Genomic DNA, 21,079 nt, shown 5'->3' with positions numbered 1-21,079 from the left:
GCACCTTATTCACAGCTTCTTTTTACCTTAATCGATACAAGAATAATTCAGAGTGTTATGATAAGGGATGGGTGAAAGGCAAATTTAACACAAATCAAACATCCAGATCCTGTGTCAAATTCTCACCTGGTCTGAAGCTGAAGAAGCATAAAGCAAGACACTTGTGTTTTCCTAGCACTCATATAATCAGTTATTTGTCCTACTGAGAATCACATTTGATGCTTAGGACATAACATAATCCAAGATTGATCAATACACATTATTAGAATGGTAATCTGTCTGGTGATGTTTCCATTGCATTGACCCCCATAGAATAGCAAAAAGAGTAAAATGCTGCCACTAGCATCATGATGGAACAGACTAATAGAACGATGATGCTACCATAGGAATAGGAAGAGGCCATTCAGCCTCTCAAGCCATTTAATAAGTTAATTGCTGATATGTATCTTAACTCCCTTTACCCCTTTGTGTGAAGACCTGCTTCCTAACATCACTTCTTAACGGCCTAGCTCTAATATTAAGGTTATGCCCCCCTTGTTCTGGACTCCCCTATCAGAAGAAATAGTTTCTCTCTAGCCTATTAAATCTTTTAATCATCTTAAACATCACTATTATTCACCCCCTTAATCTTTTATACCTGAAGGAATACAAGCCTAGTCTATGCACCCTGTTCTCATAATTTAAACCTTTAAGCCCCGGTATCATTCTGGTGAATCTGCACTGCATCCCCTTCAAGGCTAAGGGTGATCCCATGTGCTGTGCCCCTTTGTCTGTGATCAGTGCACTAAAAACATTTAGAACTCTTATAAAATACCCTTCCTGAGATGCGGTGCCCAGAACTGAATGCCGTGCTCCAGATGGGGTTGGACCAGGACTCTGTGCAGCTGTAATATAACTTACACCTCTTTGTATTCCAGACCTCTTGAGAGAAAGGCCAACATTCAATTAGCCTTTTAAATAAGTTTGTATACCTATCCGTTAATTTTGAGTGATTTGTGTACATGGAGCTCTAAATCTCTCTGCTCCTCCACAGTTCCCAGCTTCTTGCCATTTAGAAAATACTCTGATCTACTGTCATTGGGTCCAAAGTGGATGACTTCACACTTCTCCATATTGAACTACATCTGCTACAGTTTTGCCCACTCACTTAATTTGTTTAAGTCCGTTTGCAATTTTCTGCTCCAATCTACACAACTTACCTAGTGTTGTCGATAAACTTGGTTATATGACACTCTATCCCTTCATCTAAGTCATTGATTAATATAGTGAAAAGCTCAGGCCCCAGGACAGATTCCCTGGGGGGACATCATTAGTCACATCCTGCCAATTGGAGTAAATATAATATCTATACGTTTAAAATAAATACTTAAATATTTATATAATAGTAGCTATTTTTGAGTTGAAGAGATACAAATTTAAAATTCTTCGTCCCAGTCAAAGTGTGAAAAGCATTTCTCAGCCTGTTCAAATTGTCTAAGTCTGTCTAAAGCCATCAAAGGGAGATGGGCAATTCAGTGAGACATTTCATGGACAGTCAGCAGCAAACCACCATGTATAGAACCTTATATCCAGTCCCGTTTACATTGCAATCGAGCATGACTTTATTATTTCCTATCTTCTAAATAGAGATAAATAAGTTCGTAACTACTTTAAATCTGCAACATCTCATATTTTCAGTTCACTTTACTTTAATAAATCTCTTTGGCAATTTATAGATCAAGCCACAGTTGAGTGGAGTGTTTAGGGATACCAGGCTTTGGTCTGTGCAAATGGGTGGTTGTGCCATGGCCGATAGATGACCGCCTAAGATGTAAAGGAAGCCTTCCTCCTTCAGAAACAGCAAATAGAACCCATACCTAATAGGATTCCAAGTGAATGGAGAGAAAAAAGAAAAACTTGCATTTATATAGCACTTTTTACAACTTCAGGATGTCCCCAAGTACTTTACAACCAATGAAGTACTTTTGAAGTGTAGTCCCTGTTGTAATGTAGGAAACACATCAGCCAATTTGCACACAGCAAGATCCCACAAACAACAATAAGATAATGAAAAAGATCATCTGTTTTAGTGATATTGGTTGAAGGATAAATATTGGCCAGGACACCCGGGAGAACTCACTGCCCTTCTTTGAAATAGTGCCATGGGATCTTTTACATTATTCTGGCCAACATTTATCCCTCAGCCAATGCCACTAAAACAGATTAACTGGTCATTACTATTGCTATTTGTGGGACCTTGCTGTGTACAAATTGACTTTAGTATTTTGCAACAGTAACTACATTTCGAAAGTATTTTATTGGCTGTAAAGCACTTTGGGACGTCCTGAAAGGCACCATATAAAATCCAGGTGTTTCGTTTTTCCTTTTTTAAGAGAACAATCACCAAAATGTTCAAAGGAGCACCCATTTTATAAGAATTCTGAATGTTTTTAGTGCACAGATCACAGACGAAGGGTCACAGCACTTAGCTCCCACGTCACTGCCTAGACATATCATCATCATCATAGGCAGACCCTCGAAACGAGGATGACTTGCTTCCATGCCAAAAAAGGATGAGTACACGGGTGTTTCAATGAAGGACCTAATATTCCAGGTCCTGAACTACATCTTGAAGGGTGGAAGATGCCTGTGCGTGGATTTTTTTAACGTGTGGTGGCCGTTGCACACCAGCCACCACACGGGCTTGACAGAGCTAGGTCTTGGTCCAGTGGCAAGGATTACCCAAGACGACTGGAGACCAGCTCTGCTGCATAGACTTAGTGCGCACACACATCGCAGTGTGGGCTGGCCCGTGCTGCCCCTGGGCTCTCGCTGTTTCTGGGCCCCAGACTCACGCCTCTCCTGGGCCCTGGTTACTTCCATCTACAAACTCTTGCCATTCCTGCGCCCCTCCTGCTGTGCCTGCCCGCACTGCAATCAGCGACCTGGCTTCGCAGCCGTCGCCCTCCTGCAGCAGCACGCGCTGCTCCCTGCAGTGGCATGCTGCCGCACACTGCTCCCTCCAATGGCCCCAGCCTGCTGATGGTCTTGCAGGCCGGGACCGCACCGATTTCTGTGCCGGACCACCGCATGTTGCTCCCTGTAATGGCCCCGGCCTGCTGATGGTCTTGCAGGCCGGGACCGCGCCGATTTACGGGCCGCCACACGCTGCTCCCTGTAATGGCCCCAGCCTGCTGATGCCACACATCATCAACCGGTAATTCAACCATCGGAGATAGGCAGTCTGCGAGATTGAAGATGACTCCTCATCTTTGTTTCCCACTCCTTGAACATATAATGGATGGTGGGACGCTTTGGGCGAGCAAAACACCCAAGACCGACTGGCCTTGTAATTTAAATTCCACTTGTCCAATTGACCCTAGCTCTGTCCTTCACAGAATGTGTCCTATTGTGCCAGTCTTTATGAGCGAATCTTGGGGTTGATATTTTGATATTGGAATTGCATTGTGTGTGTTTGTGGTGGGGGAGGACATTTATACTGGATTTAATTCCCAAATCTACAACTCCACTACCTAGAAGTACAAGGGCATCAGGCACATGGACACACTATCACCTCCAATTTTGCTCTCCAAATCACACAATACCCTGACTTCGACATATATTGTTGCCTCATTGTCGCTGGGTCAAAATCCTGAATTTCGCTACCTAACAGCACTGTGGGAGAACCTTCACCACACGGACTGCAGCGGTTCAAGGCGGAGGCTCACCACCACCTTCTCAAGGGCAACAAGGGATGGGCAATAAATGCTGGTCTTAATAATGTCATCCTCCAGAATGATTTTTTTAAACCTGCAATAAACAATTTAACTTAGTGAACTTCTTTTGGTCTGAATACATAGAAATAAGTAAACATTACACTAAATGGATCTTTAAATAATTGTCAGATATATACATTTTTTAAAGGGTAATACGCAGAATGAGGATTCCAAACGCCTTATTTCCCAGCCGGTGATGAAGCTGACGTTTGCTTTTGGTTGGGACGGGCAAGAGCTGTGAGCGACTGAGTCAGCTGGGTGGCTGCCCCGTCTCAGTGCGAGTTGCGAGCTGTTTGCTGACAGCCAACTTCCGCATGTGACAGCAGTTGCAGCGCTGGGCGGAGATCGAGGGAGAGACCGATTCAAAGTGGCTCACACAGCAGGATCTCCATGCAGAGTTGCCTGGGTCTTATAACCTCGCAGGTCACCCATGAGAAGCATCGTGCGATGCTCCACCGAAAGTCCTACACCATCACCGAGTCCTCCAGGGCGAAGAGGAACTGCAGCCCTCACGGTGCGCCGCAAGGCAGGTTCAGCATGCTGGAGCTGAGCTCCGCCGCTCAGACTTCCGCCAGTCCCGCAAGCGAGCAGGGTGAAAACTCCGTCTGCAGACTTCGACCGTCCCGCGGAGAGCCGGAGCACGTTGACTTGGAGCCCCGGCTCCACCTGCTCCCCAATGTCCCCCAGCTCACCATCACCTCGGACGAAGGGACAACCCAGGACAGCCTGGAGCTGGAGATGGACCTGGACCCGAACTCCAACATCAAAGTGTGCCGCAAGCTCTCCAACTCGTCTCTCTCGTCCACCGGCTCCTCGCTCTTCGAAGAGTCTGAGGATGACCTCCTCGCCGACAGTGACAACCACATCAAAGGCCACGGCGATGTGCAGCAAGAGGACCTCAATCTGGTGAGTACAAGTGCATCAAACTTCCACCTCTGCCGCAGGGAGAATGGCAAGACGCCCCCAGCAGGACCCCAAAAAGTCAAGCAAGGCTTTGGAGAGGCTGCAGAGGAGGTTCACCAGAATGATACAAGGGATGAGGGACTTCAGTTATGTGGAGAAGCTGGGTAGTTCTCCATAGAGGAAAGAACAATCCAATTACCTCCACTCCCCTGGTGGGGAGATTTCATGGAGGTGTTCACAATGATGATGGGTTTTGATAGAGTACATAGGGTGACATTATTTCCACCAGCGGAAGGAATGATAACTAGACTTCAATTTACATTAATTGGCAGAAGAGGGGAGATAAGGAGAACTTATATTTTATGCAGCGAGTTATGATCCGGAATACACTGCCTGAAAGGGTGGTGGAAGTAGATTCAATAGTAACTTTCAAAAGGGAATTGGAGAAATACTTGAAAATGAAAAATGTGCAGGGATATGGAGAAAGAGCGAGGGGGGAGTGGGGCTAATTGGAAGAGCCAGAACAGGCGTGATGGGTGGAATGGGCTCCTCCTGTGCTGTATGAATCTATACTGCAAAACTGAGGACAAACATCTTCAAATACTCAGCAGCTCAGGCAGCCTCTGTGACCTATCCATGTTTCAGGTCTTAAGAACTCAAAGTGTGACTGACTCATGTTTCTCCACAGACGCTGTCTGACCTGCTGAGTATTTCCAGACATTTCTGTTTTTGTTTTTTTAACAGAACAGCAAACTGTGAATTTGTGTTTATTATCCACACAAATGCTGTGAGAAGCACTTTTGCCTGGTTAGGTGCAATGTGAAATAAATGAACGAAAATTGTTCGCAAAGTGGGAGGAGTAGGTGTGAGTGAGTAACTGTTGTTACGTGGTTTACAGGCAGATCTGGTCTGTTTTGTTTACTGCAGGCAGAACAACCACCACACACACACACACACACACCCACTGACACCCACACACACACACACCCACTGACACACACACTGACATACACACACACATACACTGACACACACAAAACACAGGCACTGACACACACACACATATACTGACACACACACACACCACTGACACACACAAAACACAGACACTGACACACACACACCACTGACACACACAAAACACAGGCACTGACACACACACACCACTGACATACACACAAAACACAGGCACTGACACACTGACACACACACACAGACACTGACACACACACATACTGACACACACACACACACTGACACACACATACACACTGACATACACGCATACTGACACACACACACCACTGACACATACACAAAACATAGTCACTGACACACACACACACCACTGACACACACAAAACACAGGCACTGACACACACACATACTGACACACACGCACACAGACACTGACACACACACTGACACACACTCATACTGACACACACACACACACATACTGACACACACACACACTGACACACACACACTGATACACACACACACTGACACACACACACACAAACCACAGGCACTGACACACATACAACACACAGATACTGACACACACACACAACACACAGATACTGACACACTCGCACACACCACTTGCGCACACACACACCACACACATACACACCACTCACACACACACACACACACACACATTGACACATAACAACATGTATTTATATAGCACCTTTAATGTAGTAAAATGTCCCAAGGTGCTTCACAGGAGTGTTCTAAGACAAAACAATAAATTTGACACCGTGCCACATAAGAAGAAATTATGACAGATGATCAAAAGCTTGGACAAAGAGGTAGGTTTTAAGGGTGTCTTAAAGGGAGGAAAGAGGTGGAGAGGTTTAGACAGGGAGTTCCAGAGGTTTGGTCCCAGGCAGGCACGGCCACCAATGGTTGAGCAGTTATACTCAGGGATGCTCACACTGACACACACACACACACACTGACACACATGCACATACAGACATCAACGCACAACACAGACAGACAGACAGGCACACACACACATACTGACACACGCAGGCACTGACACACACACACACACACACACACACACAGAGCACACACTGAAGACACAGACACTAACACAAACCCACACAGGCACTGACACACAAACACACACACTGACACACAACACACACAAACACTGACACACAGACACTAACACACAAACACACACATACAAACACACAGCACACACACAGAGGACACGTGTACAGACACAACAAACAAACACACAGACACTAACACAAACACATACTGGCACACAAAGAGACACACACATACAGACACACTGACAAACAAACGTGCAAACAGACATTGACATACACAAACACACACACACAAACTTACACAGACACACACATACACAGACACAAAAAAGCACGCACAAACAGACACACACACACTCAAATAAACAAATACACATGCAGACACACACAAACACAGAAGGCGGTGGAGGCCAAGTCACTGAATATATTTAAGAGGGAGATGGATAGATTTCTAGACGCAAAAGGCATCAAGGGGTATGGAAAAAAAGCGTGAATATGATGTTGAGATAGAGGATCAGCCATGATCATATTGAATGGCGGTGCAGACTCGAAGGGTCGAATGGCCTACTACTGCTCCTATTTTCTAAGTTTCTATGTTTCTAAACACAGACACACACAAATACAGACACACACAAACACAGTCACACAAACACAGACACACAAACACAGGCACACACATGCAGACACACACAAACACAGAAACACAAGTACATATAATGAAGGTTTATACTTCAAAATGAGACACAGTAAGCTGGCATCTCCCTATTTTATTTTCTTCCCTTTCCTTGCTAAAGGCAGTGAATGATGCTGCAGTGCAGCTCCACAGGCGGCAAGCAACCCTTCGCTAGCTTGTCCAAGTGGCTATGCGTCTTTTCCAAACCTTAGTCAGTGAGCGGCACCTGGTTATTCTACCATGTTGGGCATCACAGCAGACTCTGCTCTTCCCTCACCTGGACGCTGTTAGTTTCTCTTTTGGCGATAAGTGGGGGGGAGAGTCCTTTATTTTTGATCACTGATTGAAACTAACAGTTTGTAGGAAAGTTTATTTGTTAATAATAAGAATGAGTCAGCCACAATTCATCTTTAACTTTTTTTCACATAGCCAACCAATATAAATGTCCCCAAATCGTGCTGATGTAACAGTTGTCACCAGCAATGGTTGAACGCCAGCAGAGAACATCCTGCCTTGCTCAAGGTAGCGACTTGCTGAGTACCCAGGTGGCCATTCTTACGTTTCTCCTTAGGAAAGCATTGACATGCTTAAGTAAGCTTTGAAGTACTTCAGAAAGCATTGAAATACTTAAGTAAGCTTTGAAGTACTTAATAAAGCTTTGCACTTAATAAAGCATTGAACAACTTAACAACAATACAACTTGTATTTATATAGCGTCTTTAACGTAGTAAAACGTCCCAAGGTGCTTCACCAGACACAATTTGACACAGGGCCACATAAGCTATTAGCAGAAAATGCTGGAAATACTCAGCAGGAGTATTTGGACAGGTGACCAAAAGCTTGATCAAAGAGATAGGTTTTAAGGAGCGTCTTAAAGAAGGAGAAGGAACGAAGGGGAGAGGTTCAGGGATGGAATTCCAAAGCTTAAGGTCTAGGCAGATGAAGGCACACCCACCAATGGTGACGTGAAGGGAATCAGGGATCTGTAAGAGGCCAGAATTGGAGGAGCGCAGAGAGGGTTGTAGGGCTGGTGAAGGCTTACAGAGACAAGGAGGCCATGGAGGGATTTGAAAACAAGAATGATAACTTTGAAATCACGCCATTGCCAGACTGGGAGCCAATGGGTCAGTGAGCACAGGGGTGATGGGTGAACGGGACTTGGTGTGAGTTAAGACATGGGACAGCAGAGTTTTGGATGAAGAAAGAATTGAAGTGCTTAAGAAAGCATTGGTGAAGCAGGTTATCATTTCTGATCCCGGTAGCAATTTCTTCATTGCAATCTGGTCAAATTAGTGTTGTTATTTTTTGACTTTTTAATATTTGAATATACTTCCAGCAAAATAAACCCTCCTGTACATTTCATGCGTTCTTTAGGATGCAATGATACATTTGCAGATTAAAAGAAAAGGTATTTTCAAAAGTCCTTTGGCCTGATATAATATCCTTAGAAAAATATAATTCACTGTTAGCCTATTTCTTAAGAATCTGTATTTGCTGTTGACTTTGCCTCAAGTGCATTCAAACAGTCACATCGTATGTGACTCATCCCACATGGTGTAGATCCGTTTTCAAAGTCGTTGCCATCCTCAAACTTTGGATAGAAGGGTACTTGGCCACTTGCATTCATGTAAACATAATTTTTAATGAAAAAAGTTGCATTATAGGAAGAAAGAATTGAATTTCTATCGGGCCTTTCACAACCTCAGGACATCCTAAAGTGCCTTACAGCCAATTAAGTACGACTGAAGTGTAGTCATTGTTGTAACAGAGACTTGAGCACATAATCCAGTCTGACACTCCTGTGCAGCACTGAGGGAGTATCTCACTGTTGGAGGTGCCGCCTTTTGGATGCGACGTTAAACTGAGGCCCCGTCTGCTATCTCATGTGGACATAAAAGAACCGATGCTGTTATTTCGAAGAAGAATAGGTAAGTTCTCCCCGGTGTCCTGGACAATATTTAGCCCTCAAGCAACATCTCTACAAATCAGATAATCTGGGCATTTAACACAGCTGTTTGTGGGATCTTGCTGTGCAAATTTGCTGCCGTGTGTCCTACACTACAAAAGTGACTACACTTCAAAAGTACTTCATTGGCTGTAAAACACTTTGGGACGTTCCGAGGTCGGGAAAGGTGCTATAAAAGTTTTCTTTATTTCAGAATAGGCTGTGGCTTTGTGGTCCATATAACTCCAGGTTACCCTTAAATTACTGTACAGAGTAGGCTTTAAATCCGGTGTCCTCAAACCCAGGAATCCACTTGGGGATACCAGAGGATCTCCACCGTGACTTGATTTCGGGATTTTCCTGCATCTTTTGATAGGTTATTTCCTTTCTTGTATGCAAATAAAGTCGTTTTCTATATCGATCCAACTGGTTTATGCCGGTATGAGCCTCATCCCACTCGACTTCATCTCACAGTATCAGCATATCCTTCTATTCTTTTCTCCCTTATGCACTTATCTAGCTTCCCCTTAAAGGCATCTGTGCTAGTCGCCTCAACCACTCCCTGTGGTACTGAGTTCCACATTCCAACCACTCTCCGGGTAAACTGATGGGAGAGACTAGAACTAGAGGGCATGATCTTAGAATACGGGGCTGCCCATTTAAAACAGAGATGAGGAGAAATTTCTTCTCTGAGGATTGTAAATCTGTGGAATTTGCTGCCCCAGAGAGCTGTGAAAGCTGGGACATTGAATAAATTTAAGACAGAAATAGATAGTTTCTTAAACGATAAGGGGTTATGGGGAATGGGCGGGGAAGTGGACCTGAGTCCATGATCAGATCAGCCATGATCGTATTGAATGGCTGAGCAGGCTCGAGGGGCCGTATAGCCTACTCCTGTTCCTATTTCTTATGTTCTTATATAAAGAGAATACTGTACTGGTTTATCTGTGGGAAGCCATCATCATAGACAGTCCCTCGGAATCGAGGAAGACTTGCTTCCACTCTAAAAGTGAGTTCTCAGGTGACTGAACAGTCTAATGTGAGAACCACAGTCTCTGTCACAGGTGGGACAGACAGTCATTGAAGGAAAGGGTGGGTGGGGAGTCTGGTTTGCCGCAAGCTCCTTCCACTGCCTGCGCTTGTTTTCTGCATGCTCTCGGCGATGAGACTCAAGGCGCTCAGCGCCCTCCCAGCTGCATTTCCTCCACTTGGGCGGTCTTTGGTCAGGGACTCCCAGATTTCGGTGGGGATGTTGCATTTTATCAAGGAGGCTTTGAGGGTGTCCTTGAAACATTTCCTCTGCCCACCTTGGGCTCGTTCGCCGTGAAGGAGTTCCGAGTAGAGCGCTTGCTTTGGGAGTCTTGTGTCAGGCATGCGAACAATGTGGCCTGCCCAGAGGAGCTGGTCAGTGCTTCAACACTGGGGATGTTAGCCTGATCGAGGACGCTAACGTTGGTGCATCTGTCCTCCCAGGGGATTTGCAGGATCTTGCAGAGAATCGTTGGTGGTATTTCTCCAGTGATTTGAGGTGTCTACTGTACATGGTCCACGTCTCTGAGCCATTCAAGAGGGCAGGTATCACTTCAGCCCTGTAGACTATGAGCTTGGTGGCAGATTTGAGGGCCTGATCTTCAAACACTCTTTTCCTCAGGCAGCCAAAGGCTGGACTAGCACACTGGAGGCAGTGCTGAATCTCATCATCAATGTCTGCCCTTGTTGATAAGAGGCTCCCGAGGTATGGTCCACGTTGTCCATGGCCGTGCCGTGGACCTTGATGACCTGGGGTGGGGGGGGGGCAGTGCTGTGCAGCGAGGCTGATGGAGGACCTTTGTCTTGTGGACGTTTAGTGTAAGGCCCATACTTTCGTACACCTCAGTAAATACGTCGACTATGACTTGGAGTTCAGCCTCTGAATGTGTGAAGACGCAAGCTGACTGTGTCTGTCAGATATTAGGAAGGGGGAATTCCCAGGAGTGTCTCAGTATCTGAAAGAGTTTTCCCTGCTGTATACTGTGCCGAGCTCAGGTTTCACAGTGGCGGACTCAAATCTGTCCAGAGAGTTCCTGTAGACTTTACTGCCGACTGCCCTTGTGGAGACTCAGTCTGGAGTCTCTGGACTATTACATATGTGGGGGAATCTCCTTCTGAAGGCGAGGTACATCGAGGAGCCTGGTTTGGGCAACAACTTGCATTTATATAGCGGCATTAACGTAGGTGATGGGGATGTCCTGAGGTAGTGAAAGGCGCTATATAAATGCAAGGTCTTTCTTTCTATTCTGTCTGGTTCTGTTTCATTCGAGAAACAACCTCCCCCAAAGCCTTGTTGAATCTTACTCCCCCTCAACTTTATACCAAGCCAGGATTTCCACCACAGTAGCCTCGACAGTGAAAATGTCAACACAGCTAACAATTAAGACTATTATTAGTTTCTAGTGACAGTGGACTCTCCTCTGCAGTGCCTAGAAAGGTAAACGGAACACCTAGATTAAACATTTACCTTTGCGCTTGCTCTAAAAGGCTCAGTATCCTGTATCAGAGTGTCTACCTTAGTTCCCAACAGTTAACGCTGGCATCATAATCATCACACCCAAGGGCAAATAATGCTAATTAAACAGCATTGCTCACCAGCCACAGATCATCATTCCACAGCTGGTGCTAAGCGCTTCAAGGCTAAATCTTCCTTTGGAATTGTTTTAAATGTTGCAAGATAGCTCGAAGTAAAAAAAGGTGATTCGCTTGCCGTGTGTTTCTGTGTTGTTACCTATCACCGTTTGGGGGATTAGTTTAAACTGCCCCAGGCTGCTCCTGTGGCCTCGCTCTCTCTAGGAGAGAACGCTGCCTCTCTCACTACCCCAGAGTGTCCCCACACTCACTAGGAGAGAGCACTAACTCTTACCCTGGCCCTTACACTGTCCCAGGCTGTTCCCATGATATACAAACCTAACAACTACCAGAAATTTAGCTGAATTTGCTTCACCTCATTTCAAGACTATCGACGTTCCAAGGCAGTCCTTAGCTATCTAAATAGTGGCCACCATTTCTTATACAGAATCCTCACCTTCCCTCTCCCATTTGGGCACTAAGTTGGCAATGTCTAGTTATTTCTGTTTGCCAGATATAAACTCTGGTATCTGCGGGAGGAAGCCTCCTCCCTGCCAACCCTGGGATTTTTATGCCAATTTAAGAACGATGAGTAACATTTCTTTCACTCTGACTTGGCGAGTGCTGTCTGTTTACCGTGTGACACACCTTGAAATGTCAGCCACTGCTTACAGATGGTATTTGTTGATTACCACTCCTAGAAACATATTCTTCATGAGTGAACTAACCAGGTGCTTGCATAAAATGTGGCTTGTCCCACACTTAGCCGCCCTTCAAATCAGTAGTTCAGAGTTTCGCAGACACTTGCTTGTCTTTCATAAGAACATAAGAACATAAGAATTAGGAACAGGAGTAGGCCATCTAGCCCCTCGAGCCTGCTCCGCCATTCAATAAGATCATGGCTGATCTGGTCGTGGATTCAGCTCCATTTACCCGCCCTCTCCCCGTAACCCTTAATTCCCTTATTGCTTAAAAATCTATCTATCTTTGACTTGAAAACATTCAATGAGTCAGCCTCAACTGCTTCCTTGGGCAGAGAATTCCACAGATTCACAACCCTCTGGGAGAAGAAATTCTTTCTCAACTCGGTTATAAATTGGCTCCTCCGTATTTTGAGGCTGTGCCCCCTAGTTCTAGTCTCCCCGACCAGTGGAAACAACCTCTCTGCCTCTATCTTGTCTATCCCTTTCATGATTTTAAATGTTTCGAGAAGATCACCCCTCATCCTTCTGAACTCCAACGAGTAAAGACCCAGTCTACTCAATCTATCATCATAAGTTAACCCCCTCATTTCTGGAATCAGCCTAGTGAATCGTCTCTGTACCCCTTCCAAAGCTAGTATATCCTTCCTTAAGTAAGGTGACCAAAACTGCACGCAGTACTCCAGGTGCGGCCTTACCAATACCCTATACAGTTGCAGCAACACCTCCCTGCTTTTGTACTCCATCCCTTTCGCAATGAAGGCCAACATTCCATTTGCCTTCCTGATTACCTGCTGCACCTGCAAACTAATCTTTTGGGATTCATGCACAAGGATCCCCAGGTCCCTCTGCACCACAGCATGTTGTAATTTCTCCCCATTCAAATAATATTCCCTTTTACGGTTTTTTTTTTCCCAAGGTGGATGACCTCACACTTTCCGACATTGTATTCCATCTGCCAAACCTTAGCCCATTCGCTTAACCTATCCAAATCTCCTTGTAGCCTCTCTGAGTCCTCTACACAACCCGCTTTCCCACTAATCTTAGTGTCATCTGCAAATTTTGTTGCACTACACTCTGTCCCCTCCTCTAGGTCATCTATGTATATTGTAAACAGTTGTGGTCCCAGCACTGATCCCTGTGGCACACCACTAACCACTGATTTCCAACCGGAAAAGGACCCATTTATCCCGACTCTCTGCTTTCTGTTCGCCAGCCAATTCTCTATCCATGCTAATACATTTCCTCTGACTCCGCGTACCTTTATCTTCTGCAGTAACCTTTTGTGTGGCACCTTATCGAATGCCTTTTGGAAATCTAAATACACCACATCCATCGGTACACCTCTATCCACCATGCTCGTTATATCCTCAAAGAATTCCAGTAATTTCACTTCCTAAATTCTCCTAGTAGCACCTGTTGGTTTTTTAACTCCACAATTGTCTGGCCCCCTTCTCCTGTAGTATAGTTCCATGGGCGCTGACACATTTCTGCTATCTAACAAACCAGAATTTTTCGAGGAAGTAACTAAAGTAGTCGACAGGAATGGATGTCTATATATGGACTTCCAGAAGGCATTCGATAAGGTTCCATATAAGGGGCTGGTCGCTAAAATGAAAGCTCGTGGAATTGAAGATAACTTATTGACCTAGTTAGGAGATTGGTTAGGCAGTAGAAGACAGAGTAGGGATAATGGGTATGTCCTCGAATTGGAAGGAAGTGACTAATGGTGTCCCACAAGGATCTGTGCTGGGACCTTAACTATTCACTATATTAATGATTTAGATAATATAATAGAGAGATATATATCCAAGTGTGCCAATAACACAATGATTGATGGTATAGTAAGTAGTGCTGATGGGAGCATAAAATTATAAAGAGACATTAATAGATTAAGTGAATGGGTGGAACAACGGCAGATGAATTTCAACACAGGTAAGTGTGAGGTCATCCACTTTGGACCAAAAAAAGATATATTATTTAAATGGTGAAAAGCTAAGAACAGTGGAGGTCCAAAGAGATTTAGAGGTCCATGTACACAGATCATTAAAATATAGTAGTCAGGTAAAAAAATAATCAAAAAGGCTAATGCAATGGTAGCCTTTATAACTCGAGGGCTGAAATCGAAATGTTTTGCTGCAGCTATACAAAGCCTTGGTCAGACTACATCTGGAGTACTGTATACAGTACTGGGCACTACACCTTAGAAAGGATATAGTGGCCTTGGAAAGAGTGTAGCTCAGATTCACCAGAATGTTACCAGTGCTCCAAGGGTTAGATTATAAGGAGAGATTACATAAACTCAGCTTGCATTCCCTGCAATATAGAAGGTTATGGGTGATTTGATTAAGGTTTTTAGCATTTTGGAAGGAATTGATGGGATAAAGAGAGAGAAACATTCTCCACTGGTGGGGGAGTCTAGGACAAGGGGGGATAACTTTAAAATCAGAGCCAGGACATCAGGAAAGAAGTTAGGAAATACTTTTTCACGCAAAAAGTGATAGAAGTGTGGAACTCTCCCACAAAAAGCAGTAGATGCTGGCCCAATTAATTAATTTAAACTGAGATCGCTAGATTTTTGTTAACCGAGGGTATGAACGTATATGGAGCCGAGGTGGGTGGATGGAGTTAAGATACAGATCAGTCATGACCTCATTGAATGGCGGAACAGGCTGTAGGGGCTGAATGACCTTCACCTATTCCTATATTCCTATCTCACCCAGGCGTGAGCCTAGACAGTGAAGTTCTCTCTTCCTAGCTCAGAAGCCAATCATTGCATACCCTATTGGGAGTGATCAGAACGGGCCAGGGATCAAACGTGGGAACCTGCCTCCAGGCGAATTATTTATGCACTATCTAATGGGGCAGTGCGATCCCAGCACTTTGAAATGTGAAATTGCCACGAATGTGAGCAAAGCAGATAAACCATCAAGATGGCGACCCAATGGGATACATTCAGTTCCGATTCGAGTGAGCGTCTGTAATTCAAGAAGCCTAGTACTACGGGACCATCTGGGTGTCATGATACGGTTTGGTTGTTGTCCTTTCATTGCTGTAATATGGGTACAAATCCAGTCCAGATTGATGGGCTGGAAGCCTTATCTTATTGTTGGGCACAAGGGTCCTCTGTGAAATGACTTTGGGTGAATTTCAACCAAGTTTTTGTCTTATGAAGAAAGGTTGAGCAGGTTGGGCCGATACTCATTGGAGATTAGAAAATTGAGAGCTGATCTTATTGAAACGTATAAGATTCTGAGGGGGCTTGACAAGGTAGATGCAAAGAGGATATTTCCCCTCATGGGGGAATCTAAAACTAGGGGGCATAGTTTCAGAATAAGGCGTTGCCCATTTAAAACGCAGATGAGGAGGAATTTCTTCTCTCAGAGGGTCGTGAATCTGTGGAATTCTCTACCCGAGAGAGCTGTGGAGGCTGGATCATTGAATATATTTAAGGTGGAGATAGACAGATTTTTGAATGATAAGGGAGTCAAGGGTTATGGGAGCGGGCAGGGAATTGGAGTGGAGGCCAAGATCAGATCAGCCATGATCGTATTGAATGGAGCAGGCTCGAGGGGCCAAATGGCCTACTCCTGATCCTATTTCTTATGTTCTTATAGTCTTTGTAGATATGGGCCTTAATCTGGAACACACAATTGTCACTTATTGATCTTAAGCTGATGTGATCACTCAAAATGCACTCATTGAATCTATTTAAAAGAGACTATATCATCTTGAAGAAACTTGTATAAGATCAAAATCTCTGCATCATTTCCATGCAGGGTAAGTTCACACGCTCCCAGTCGGGACCCAAGTTTTTAGGGAGCACCGGTCGAAGAGTGCTCACTATTGCTATACATCCAAACCACTCCCCCCCTTCGAATGTGGCCGCCCACTGGGAGTGTGGGATTGTTGAATGTACTTCTATACTGATCAGGACAGTTACGTCAACCATTAGTTGCAAATCAAGGAAAATATTTTGGAAAACACACCAGGGAATAGTTCAAACTGTAGGAAATGAGAGGGTCTAGAGCAGCACAACAACTTACATTTATATAGCGCCTTTAATATCACAAGGCTAGAACTAGGGGGCACAGACTTAGGATAAGGCGTCGGCCATTTAAGACTGAGATGAGGAGGAATTTCCTCACTCAGCAGTTGTGAATCTTTGGAATTCTCTACCCCAAAGGGCTGCGGATGCTCAGTCGTTTAGTATATTCAAGGCTGAGATAGATAGATTTTTGGAGTCTAGGGGAATCAAGGGATATGGAGATCGGGCAGGAAAGTGAAGTTGAGGTCGAAGATCAGCCATGATCTTATTGAATGGCGGAGCAGGCTCGAGGGGCCATATGGCCGACTCCTGCTCCTATTTCATATGTTCTTAAGGCGCTTTACAAGAACGTAATCAGATAAACCATGACACGAACCAAAGAAAGAGACATTAGGATAGGCAAAGCAGTAGGTTTTAAGGAGCACAGTTTGTTCCTGAAGGACCCCCAAGCTTCCTGTTACAATCATTAAGCAACAGCCAGGCCTGGCAACCAGGTAAGAATGGAGAACCTTGGTACTCCTTGAAGGGTTTCAGTAATCATCAATAATACTATTGGACTCTTGTGATGGGTCTTGATTTGATCACAATGAAGATCTCGGGAAGAGAAAGAGTATTTAAATGCTTGGAAGGAACAAGTGGAAAGTTCAGAGTAGTACTGATCAATGTAAAGAAAGAAAGACTTCCATTTACATAGCTCCTATCATGACCTTAGGCTGTCCCAAAGCACATAAAGTGTAGTCACTGTTGCAATGCAGGAAACGCGGCAGACAATTTGCACACAAGCTTCCACGCAAATCATTGAGATCATAACCAGATCATCTGTTTTTAGTGATGCTGATTGGGGGATAACAGGGAGAGGTCCCCTGCTCTTCTGCGAATAGTGAGGGAAACCTTTTCACTCAGCGAGTGGTTAGGATCTGGAATGCACTGCCTGACGTGGTGGTGGAGGCAGATTCAATCGTGGTTTGCAAAAGGGAATTGGATAAGTACCTGAAGGAAAAATATTTTCAGAGAAAAAGGTTAGTAAAGACAAACGTAGGTCCCCTGCAGTCAGAATCAGGGGAAGTCATAACTGGGAACAAAGAAATGGCAGACCAATTGAACAAGTACTTTGTTTCGGTATTCACTAAGGAGGACACAAACAACCTTCCGGTTATAAAAGGGGTCAGAGGGTCTAGTAAGGGGGAGGAACTGAGGGAAATCCTTATTAGTCGGGAAATTGTGTTGGGGAAATTGATGGGATTGAAGGCCGATAAATCCCCAGGGCCTGATGGACTGCATCCCAGAGTACTTAAGGAGGTGGCCTTGGAAATAGCGGATGCATTGACAATCATTTTCCAACATTGCATTGACTCTGGATCAGTTCCTATCGAGTGGAGAGTAGCCAATGTAACCCCACTTTTTAAAAAAGGAGGGAGAGAGAAAACAGGGAATTATAGACCGGTCAGCCTGACATCGGTAGTGGGTAAAATGATGGAATCAATTATTAAGGATGTCATAACAGCGCATTTGGAAAGAGGTGACATGATAGGTCCAAGTCAGCATGGATTTGTGAAAGGGAAATCATGCTTGACAAATCTTCTGGAATTTTTTGAGGATGTTTCCAGTAGAGTGGACAAGGGAGAACCAGTTGATGTGGTATATTTGGACTTTCAGAAGGCTTTCGACAAGGTCCCACACAAGAGATTAATGTGCAAAGTTAAAGCACATGGGATTGGGGGTAGTGTGCTGACATGGATTGAGAACTGGTTGTCAGACAGGAAGCAAAGAATAGGAGTAAATGGGTACTTTTCAGAATGGCAGGCGGTGACTAGTGGGGTACCGCAAGGTTCTGTGCTGGGGCCCCAGCTGTTTACATTGTACATTAATGATTTGGACGAGGGGATTAAATGTAATATCTCCAAATTTGCGGATGACACTAAGTTGGGTGGCAGTGTGAGCTGTGAGGAGGATGCTATGAGGCTGCAGAGCGACTTGGATAGGTTAGGTGAGTGGGCAAATGCATGGCAGATGAAGTATAATGTGGATAAATGTGAGGTTATTCACCTTGGTGGTAAAAACAGAGAGACAGACTATTATCTGAATGGTGACAGATTAGGAAAAGGGGAGGTGCAACGAGACCTGGGTGTCATGGTACATCAGTCATTGAAGGTTGGCATGCAGGTACAGCAGGCGGTTAAGAAAGCAAATGGCATGTTGGCCTTCATAGTGAGGGGATTTGAGTACAGGGGCAGGGAGGTGTTGCTGCAGTTGTACAGGGCCTTGGTGAGGCCACACCTGGAGTATTGTGTACAGTTTTGGTCTCCTAACCTGAGGAAGGACATTCTTGCTATTGAGGGAGCGCAGCGAAGGTTCACCAGACTGATTCCCGGGATGGCGGGACTGACATGTCAAGAAAGACTGGATCAACTGGGCTTGTATTCACTGGAGTTCAGAAGAATGAGAGGGGACCTCATAAAAACGTTTAAAATTCTGATGGGTTTAGACAGGTTAGATGCAGGAAGAATGTTCCCAATGTTGGGGAAGTCCAGAACCAGGGGTCACAGTCTAAGGATAAGGGGAAAGCCATTTAGGACCGAGATGAGGAGAAACTTCTTCACCCAGAGAGTGGTGAACCTGTTGAATTCTCTACCACAGAAAGTTGTTGAGGCCAATTCATTAAATATATTCAAAAAAGAGTTAGATGAAGTCCTTACTACTAGGGGGATCAAGGGGTATGGCGAGAAAGCAGGAATGGGGTACTGAAGTTGCATGTTCAGCCATGAACTAATTGAATGGCGGTGCAGGCTAGAAGGGCCGAATGGCCTACTCCTGCACCTATTTTCTATGTCTATGTCTAAGGCTAGGGGGAAATGATGGGGGAGTGGGACTAGCTGAAGTGCTCTTGCAGAGAGCCGACACAGGCTCGACGGGCCAAATGGCCTCCTTCTGTGCTGTAACCATTCTATGATTCTAGTGCCATGGCATGTTTTGCGTCCACCCGAGAGGGCAGTCGGGGCCTCAGTTTAACGTCTCATCCGAAAGACGGCAGCTCCAACAGTGCAGCGCTTGCTCAGTACTGCGCTGGGAGTGTCAGCCTGGATTATGTGCTCAAGTCTCTGGAGTGGACATGAACCCAGGATCTTCTGACTCAGAGGCGAAAGTGCTATCCACTGAGCCATGGCCGACACTGCAATCGTATCACTAAAATAGAGAGACAATGTGGGGTTGGGGCGAGAGATCGGAGATTAGCAGTGAGTGAAGGATTAGAGAGCGCCTTCTTGTGGTATACAGCCCAGCATTGGAACAGACCACCCCCTCCCCCCGCCCCCCTGCCAGATACTCTGCCACTTTGTGATCCATCTCCCTACTCTGTCACTGCATGAAACAATGTAGTCACCATTGTTGTGTCTATAACCCAACCTTCACCAAAGTGACTGAACCCTTTCAGTGTCTACAGACTTATACTGTGAGTGTTACCAGTTCAGAGACCCTCATAGGAGGCACAGGCCAAAGGTCTCGACACGATCCCCCTGTGCCTAACTTACCACCATCTCCCTGTTGAATCATGTTCTTTTACTTGTTACTAAATAACCAGCGATAATGAATTTGACATTTGTGTCAACAAACAGTTAATGAGTAATTTTGCACGTGGACATTCTATCTGCAATTAGTCAAAGACACCCTCAGCTGTGTCAATGGAGGCTCTATGAATCAGATCATGAGTAACAGCAACTCTTACGACATGATTAAGTTAACCACAAATGCCATTCTATCTGTGCTGCCATCTTAGATCAACAACGCACTGATTAGAGTTATTCCGCCTCATTACTGTCATCGTTCCCCGGCCGACTTTCCGATAAACATTCTGGAAAAATGTCTTGATTTCCCATTTTCAACAATGCCTCCGTGTGTCCTTGTAGAAGGCTACTTTACTTAACAGCTGACATGAGATGGATTTAAATGAAGTTCTCCCTGCTGACTGGAGATGCCATTTTGCTTCATGACTGAAGTGGCATGTTTAACAGCTGTTCCCTTGCCATGCAACCTACTGCCTGCTCAATGGAGTATCTCTCAGTTACTTTCAAAGCTGTTTCTCCATAATTACATAGAATTTACAGCACAGGAACAGGCTGTTTGCCCCAATTGGTCAATGCCAGTGTTTATGCTCCACACGAACCTCCTCCCACCTACTTCCCATTCCTTTCTCCCTCATGTGCTTATTTAGCTTCCTCACAAATGTGTCTAAGCTATTCCCCGTAACTACTACAGGTAGTAACAAGCTTCAATTCTAACCATTCTCTGGATGAAGAAGCTAATTAAATTAGTCATATTCCCTTGATGAGGGAGGATTCTCACTCCTGACAATTATCCAGGGATGCCTGCTGGATAGCCCATA

General features: G+C 44.9%; 1 protein-coding gene across 1 annotated transcript in view; it reads left to right on the top strand.

Moving 5' to 3' along the window:
• Positions 1-4,082: 4,082 nt before the first annotated feature.
• itpka (inositol-trisphosphate 3-kinase A) overlaps positions 4,083-21,079 on the top strand; it is a 69,387-nt gene continuing 52,390 nt past the window's right edge. Inside the window, exon 1 of the mRNA XM_070877405.1 lies at positions 4,083-4,661. Coding sequence (XP_070733506.1) covers positions 4,146-4,661 — 516 coding nt within the window. The 5' untranslated portion in view covers positions 4,083-4,145. The remainder of the gene's footprint in view (positions 4,662-21,079) is intronic.

Source organism: Pristiophorus japonicus, chromosome 4 (assembly GCF_044704955.1).
Source record: "Pristiophorus japonicus isolate sPriJap1 chromosome 4, sPriJap1.hap1, whole genome shotgun sequence".
NCBI classification, from domain to species: domain Eukaryota; kingdom Metazoa; phylum Chordata; class Chondrichthyes; family Pristiophoridae; genus Pristiophorus; species Pristiophorus japonicus.
This window is presented reverse-complemented; position numbering and strand designations above follow the sequence as displayed.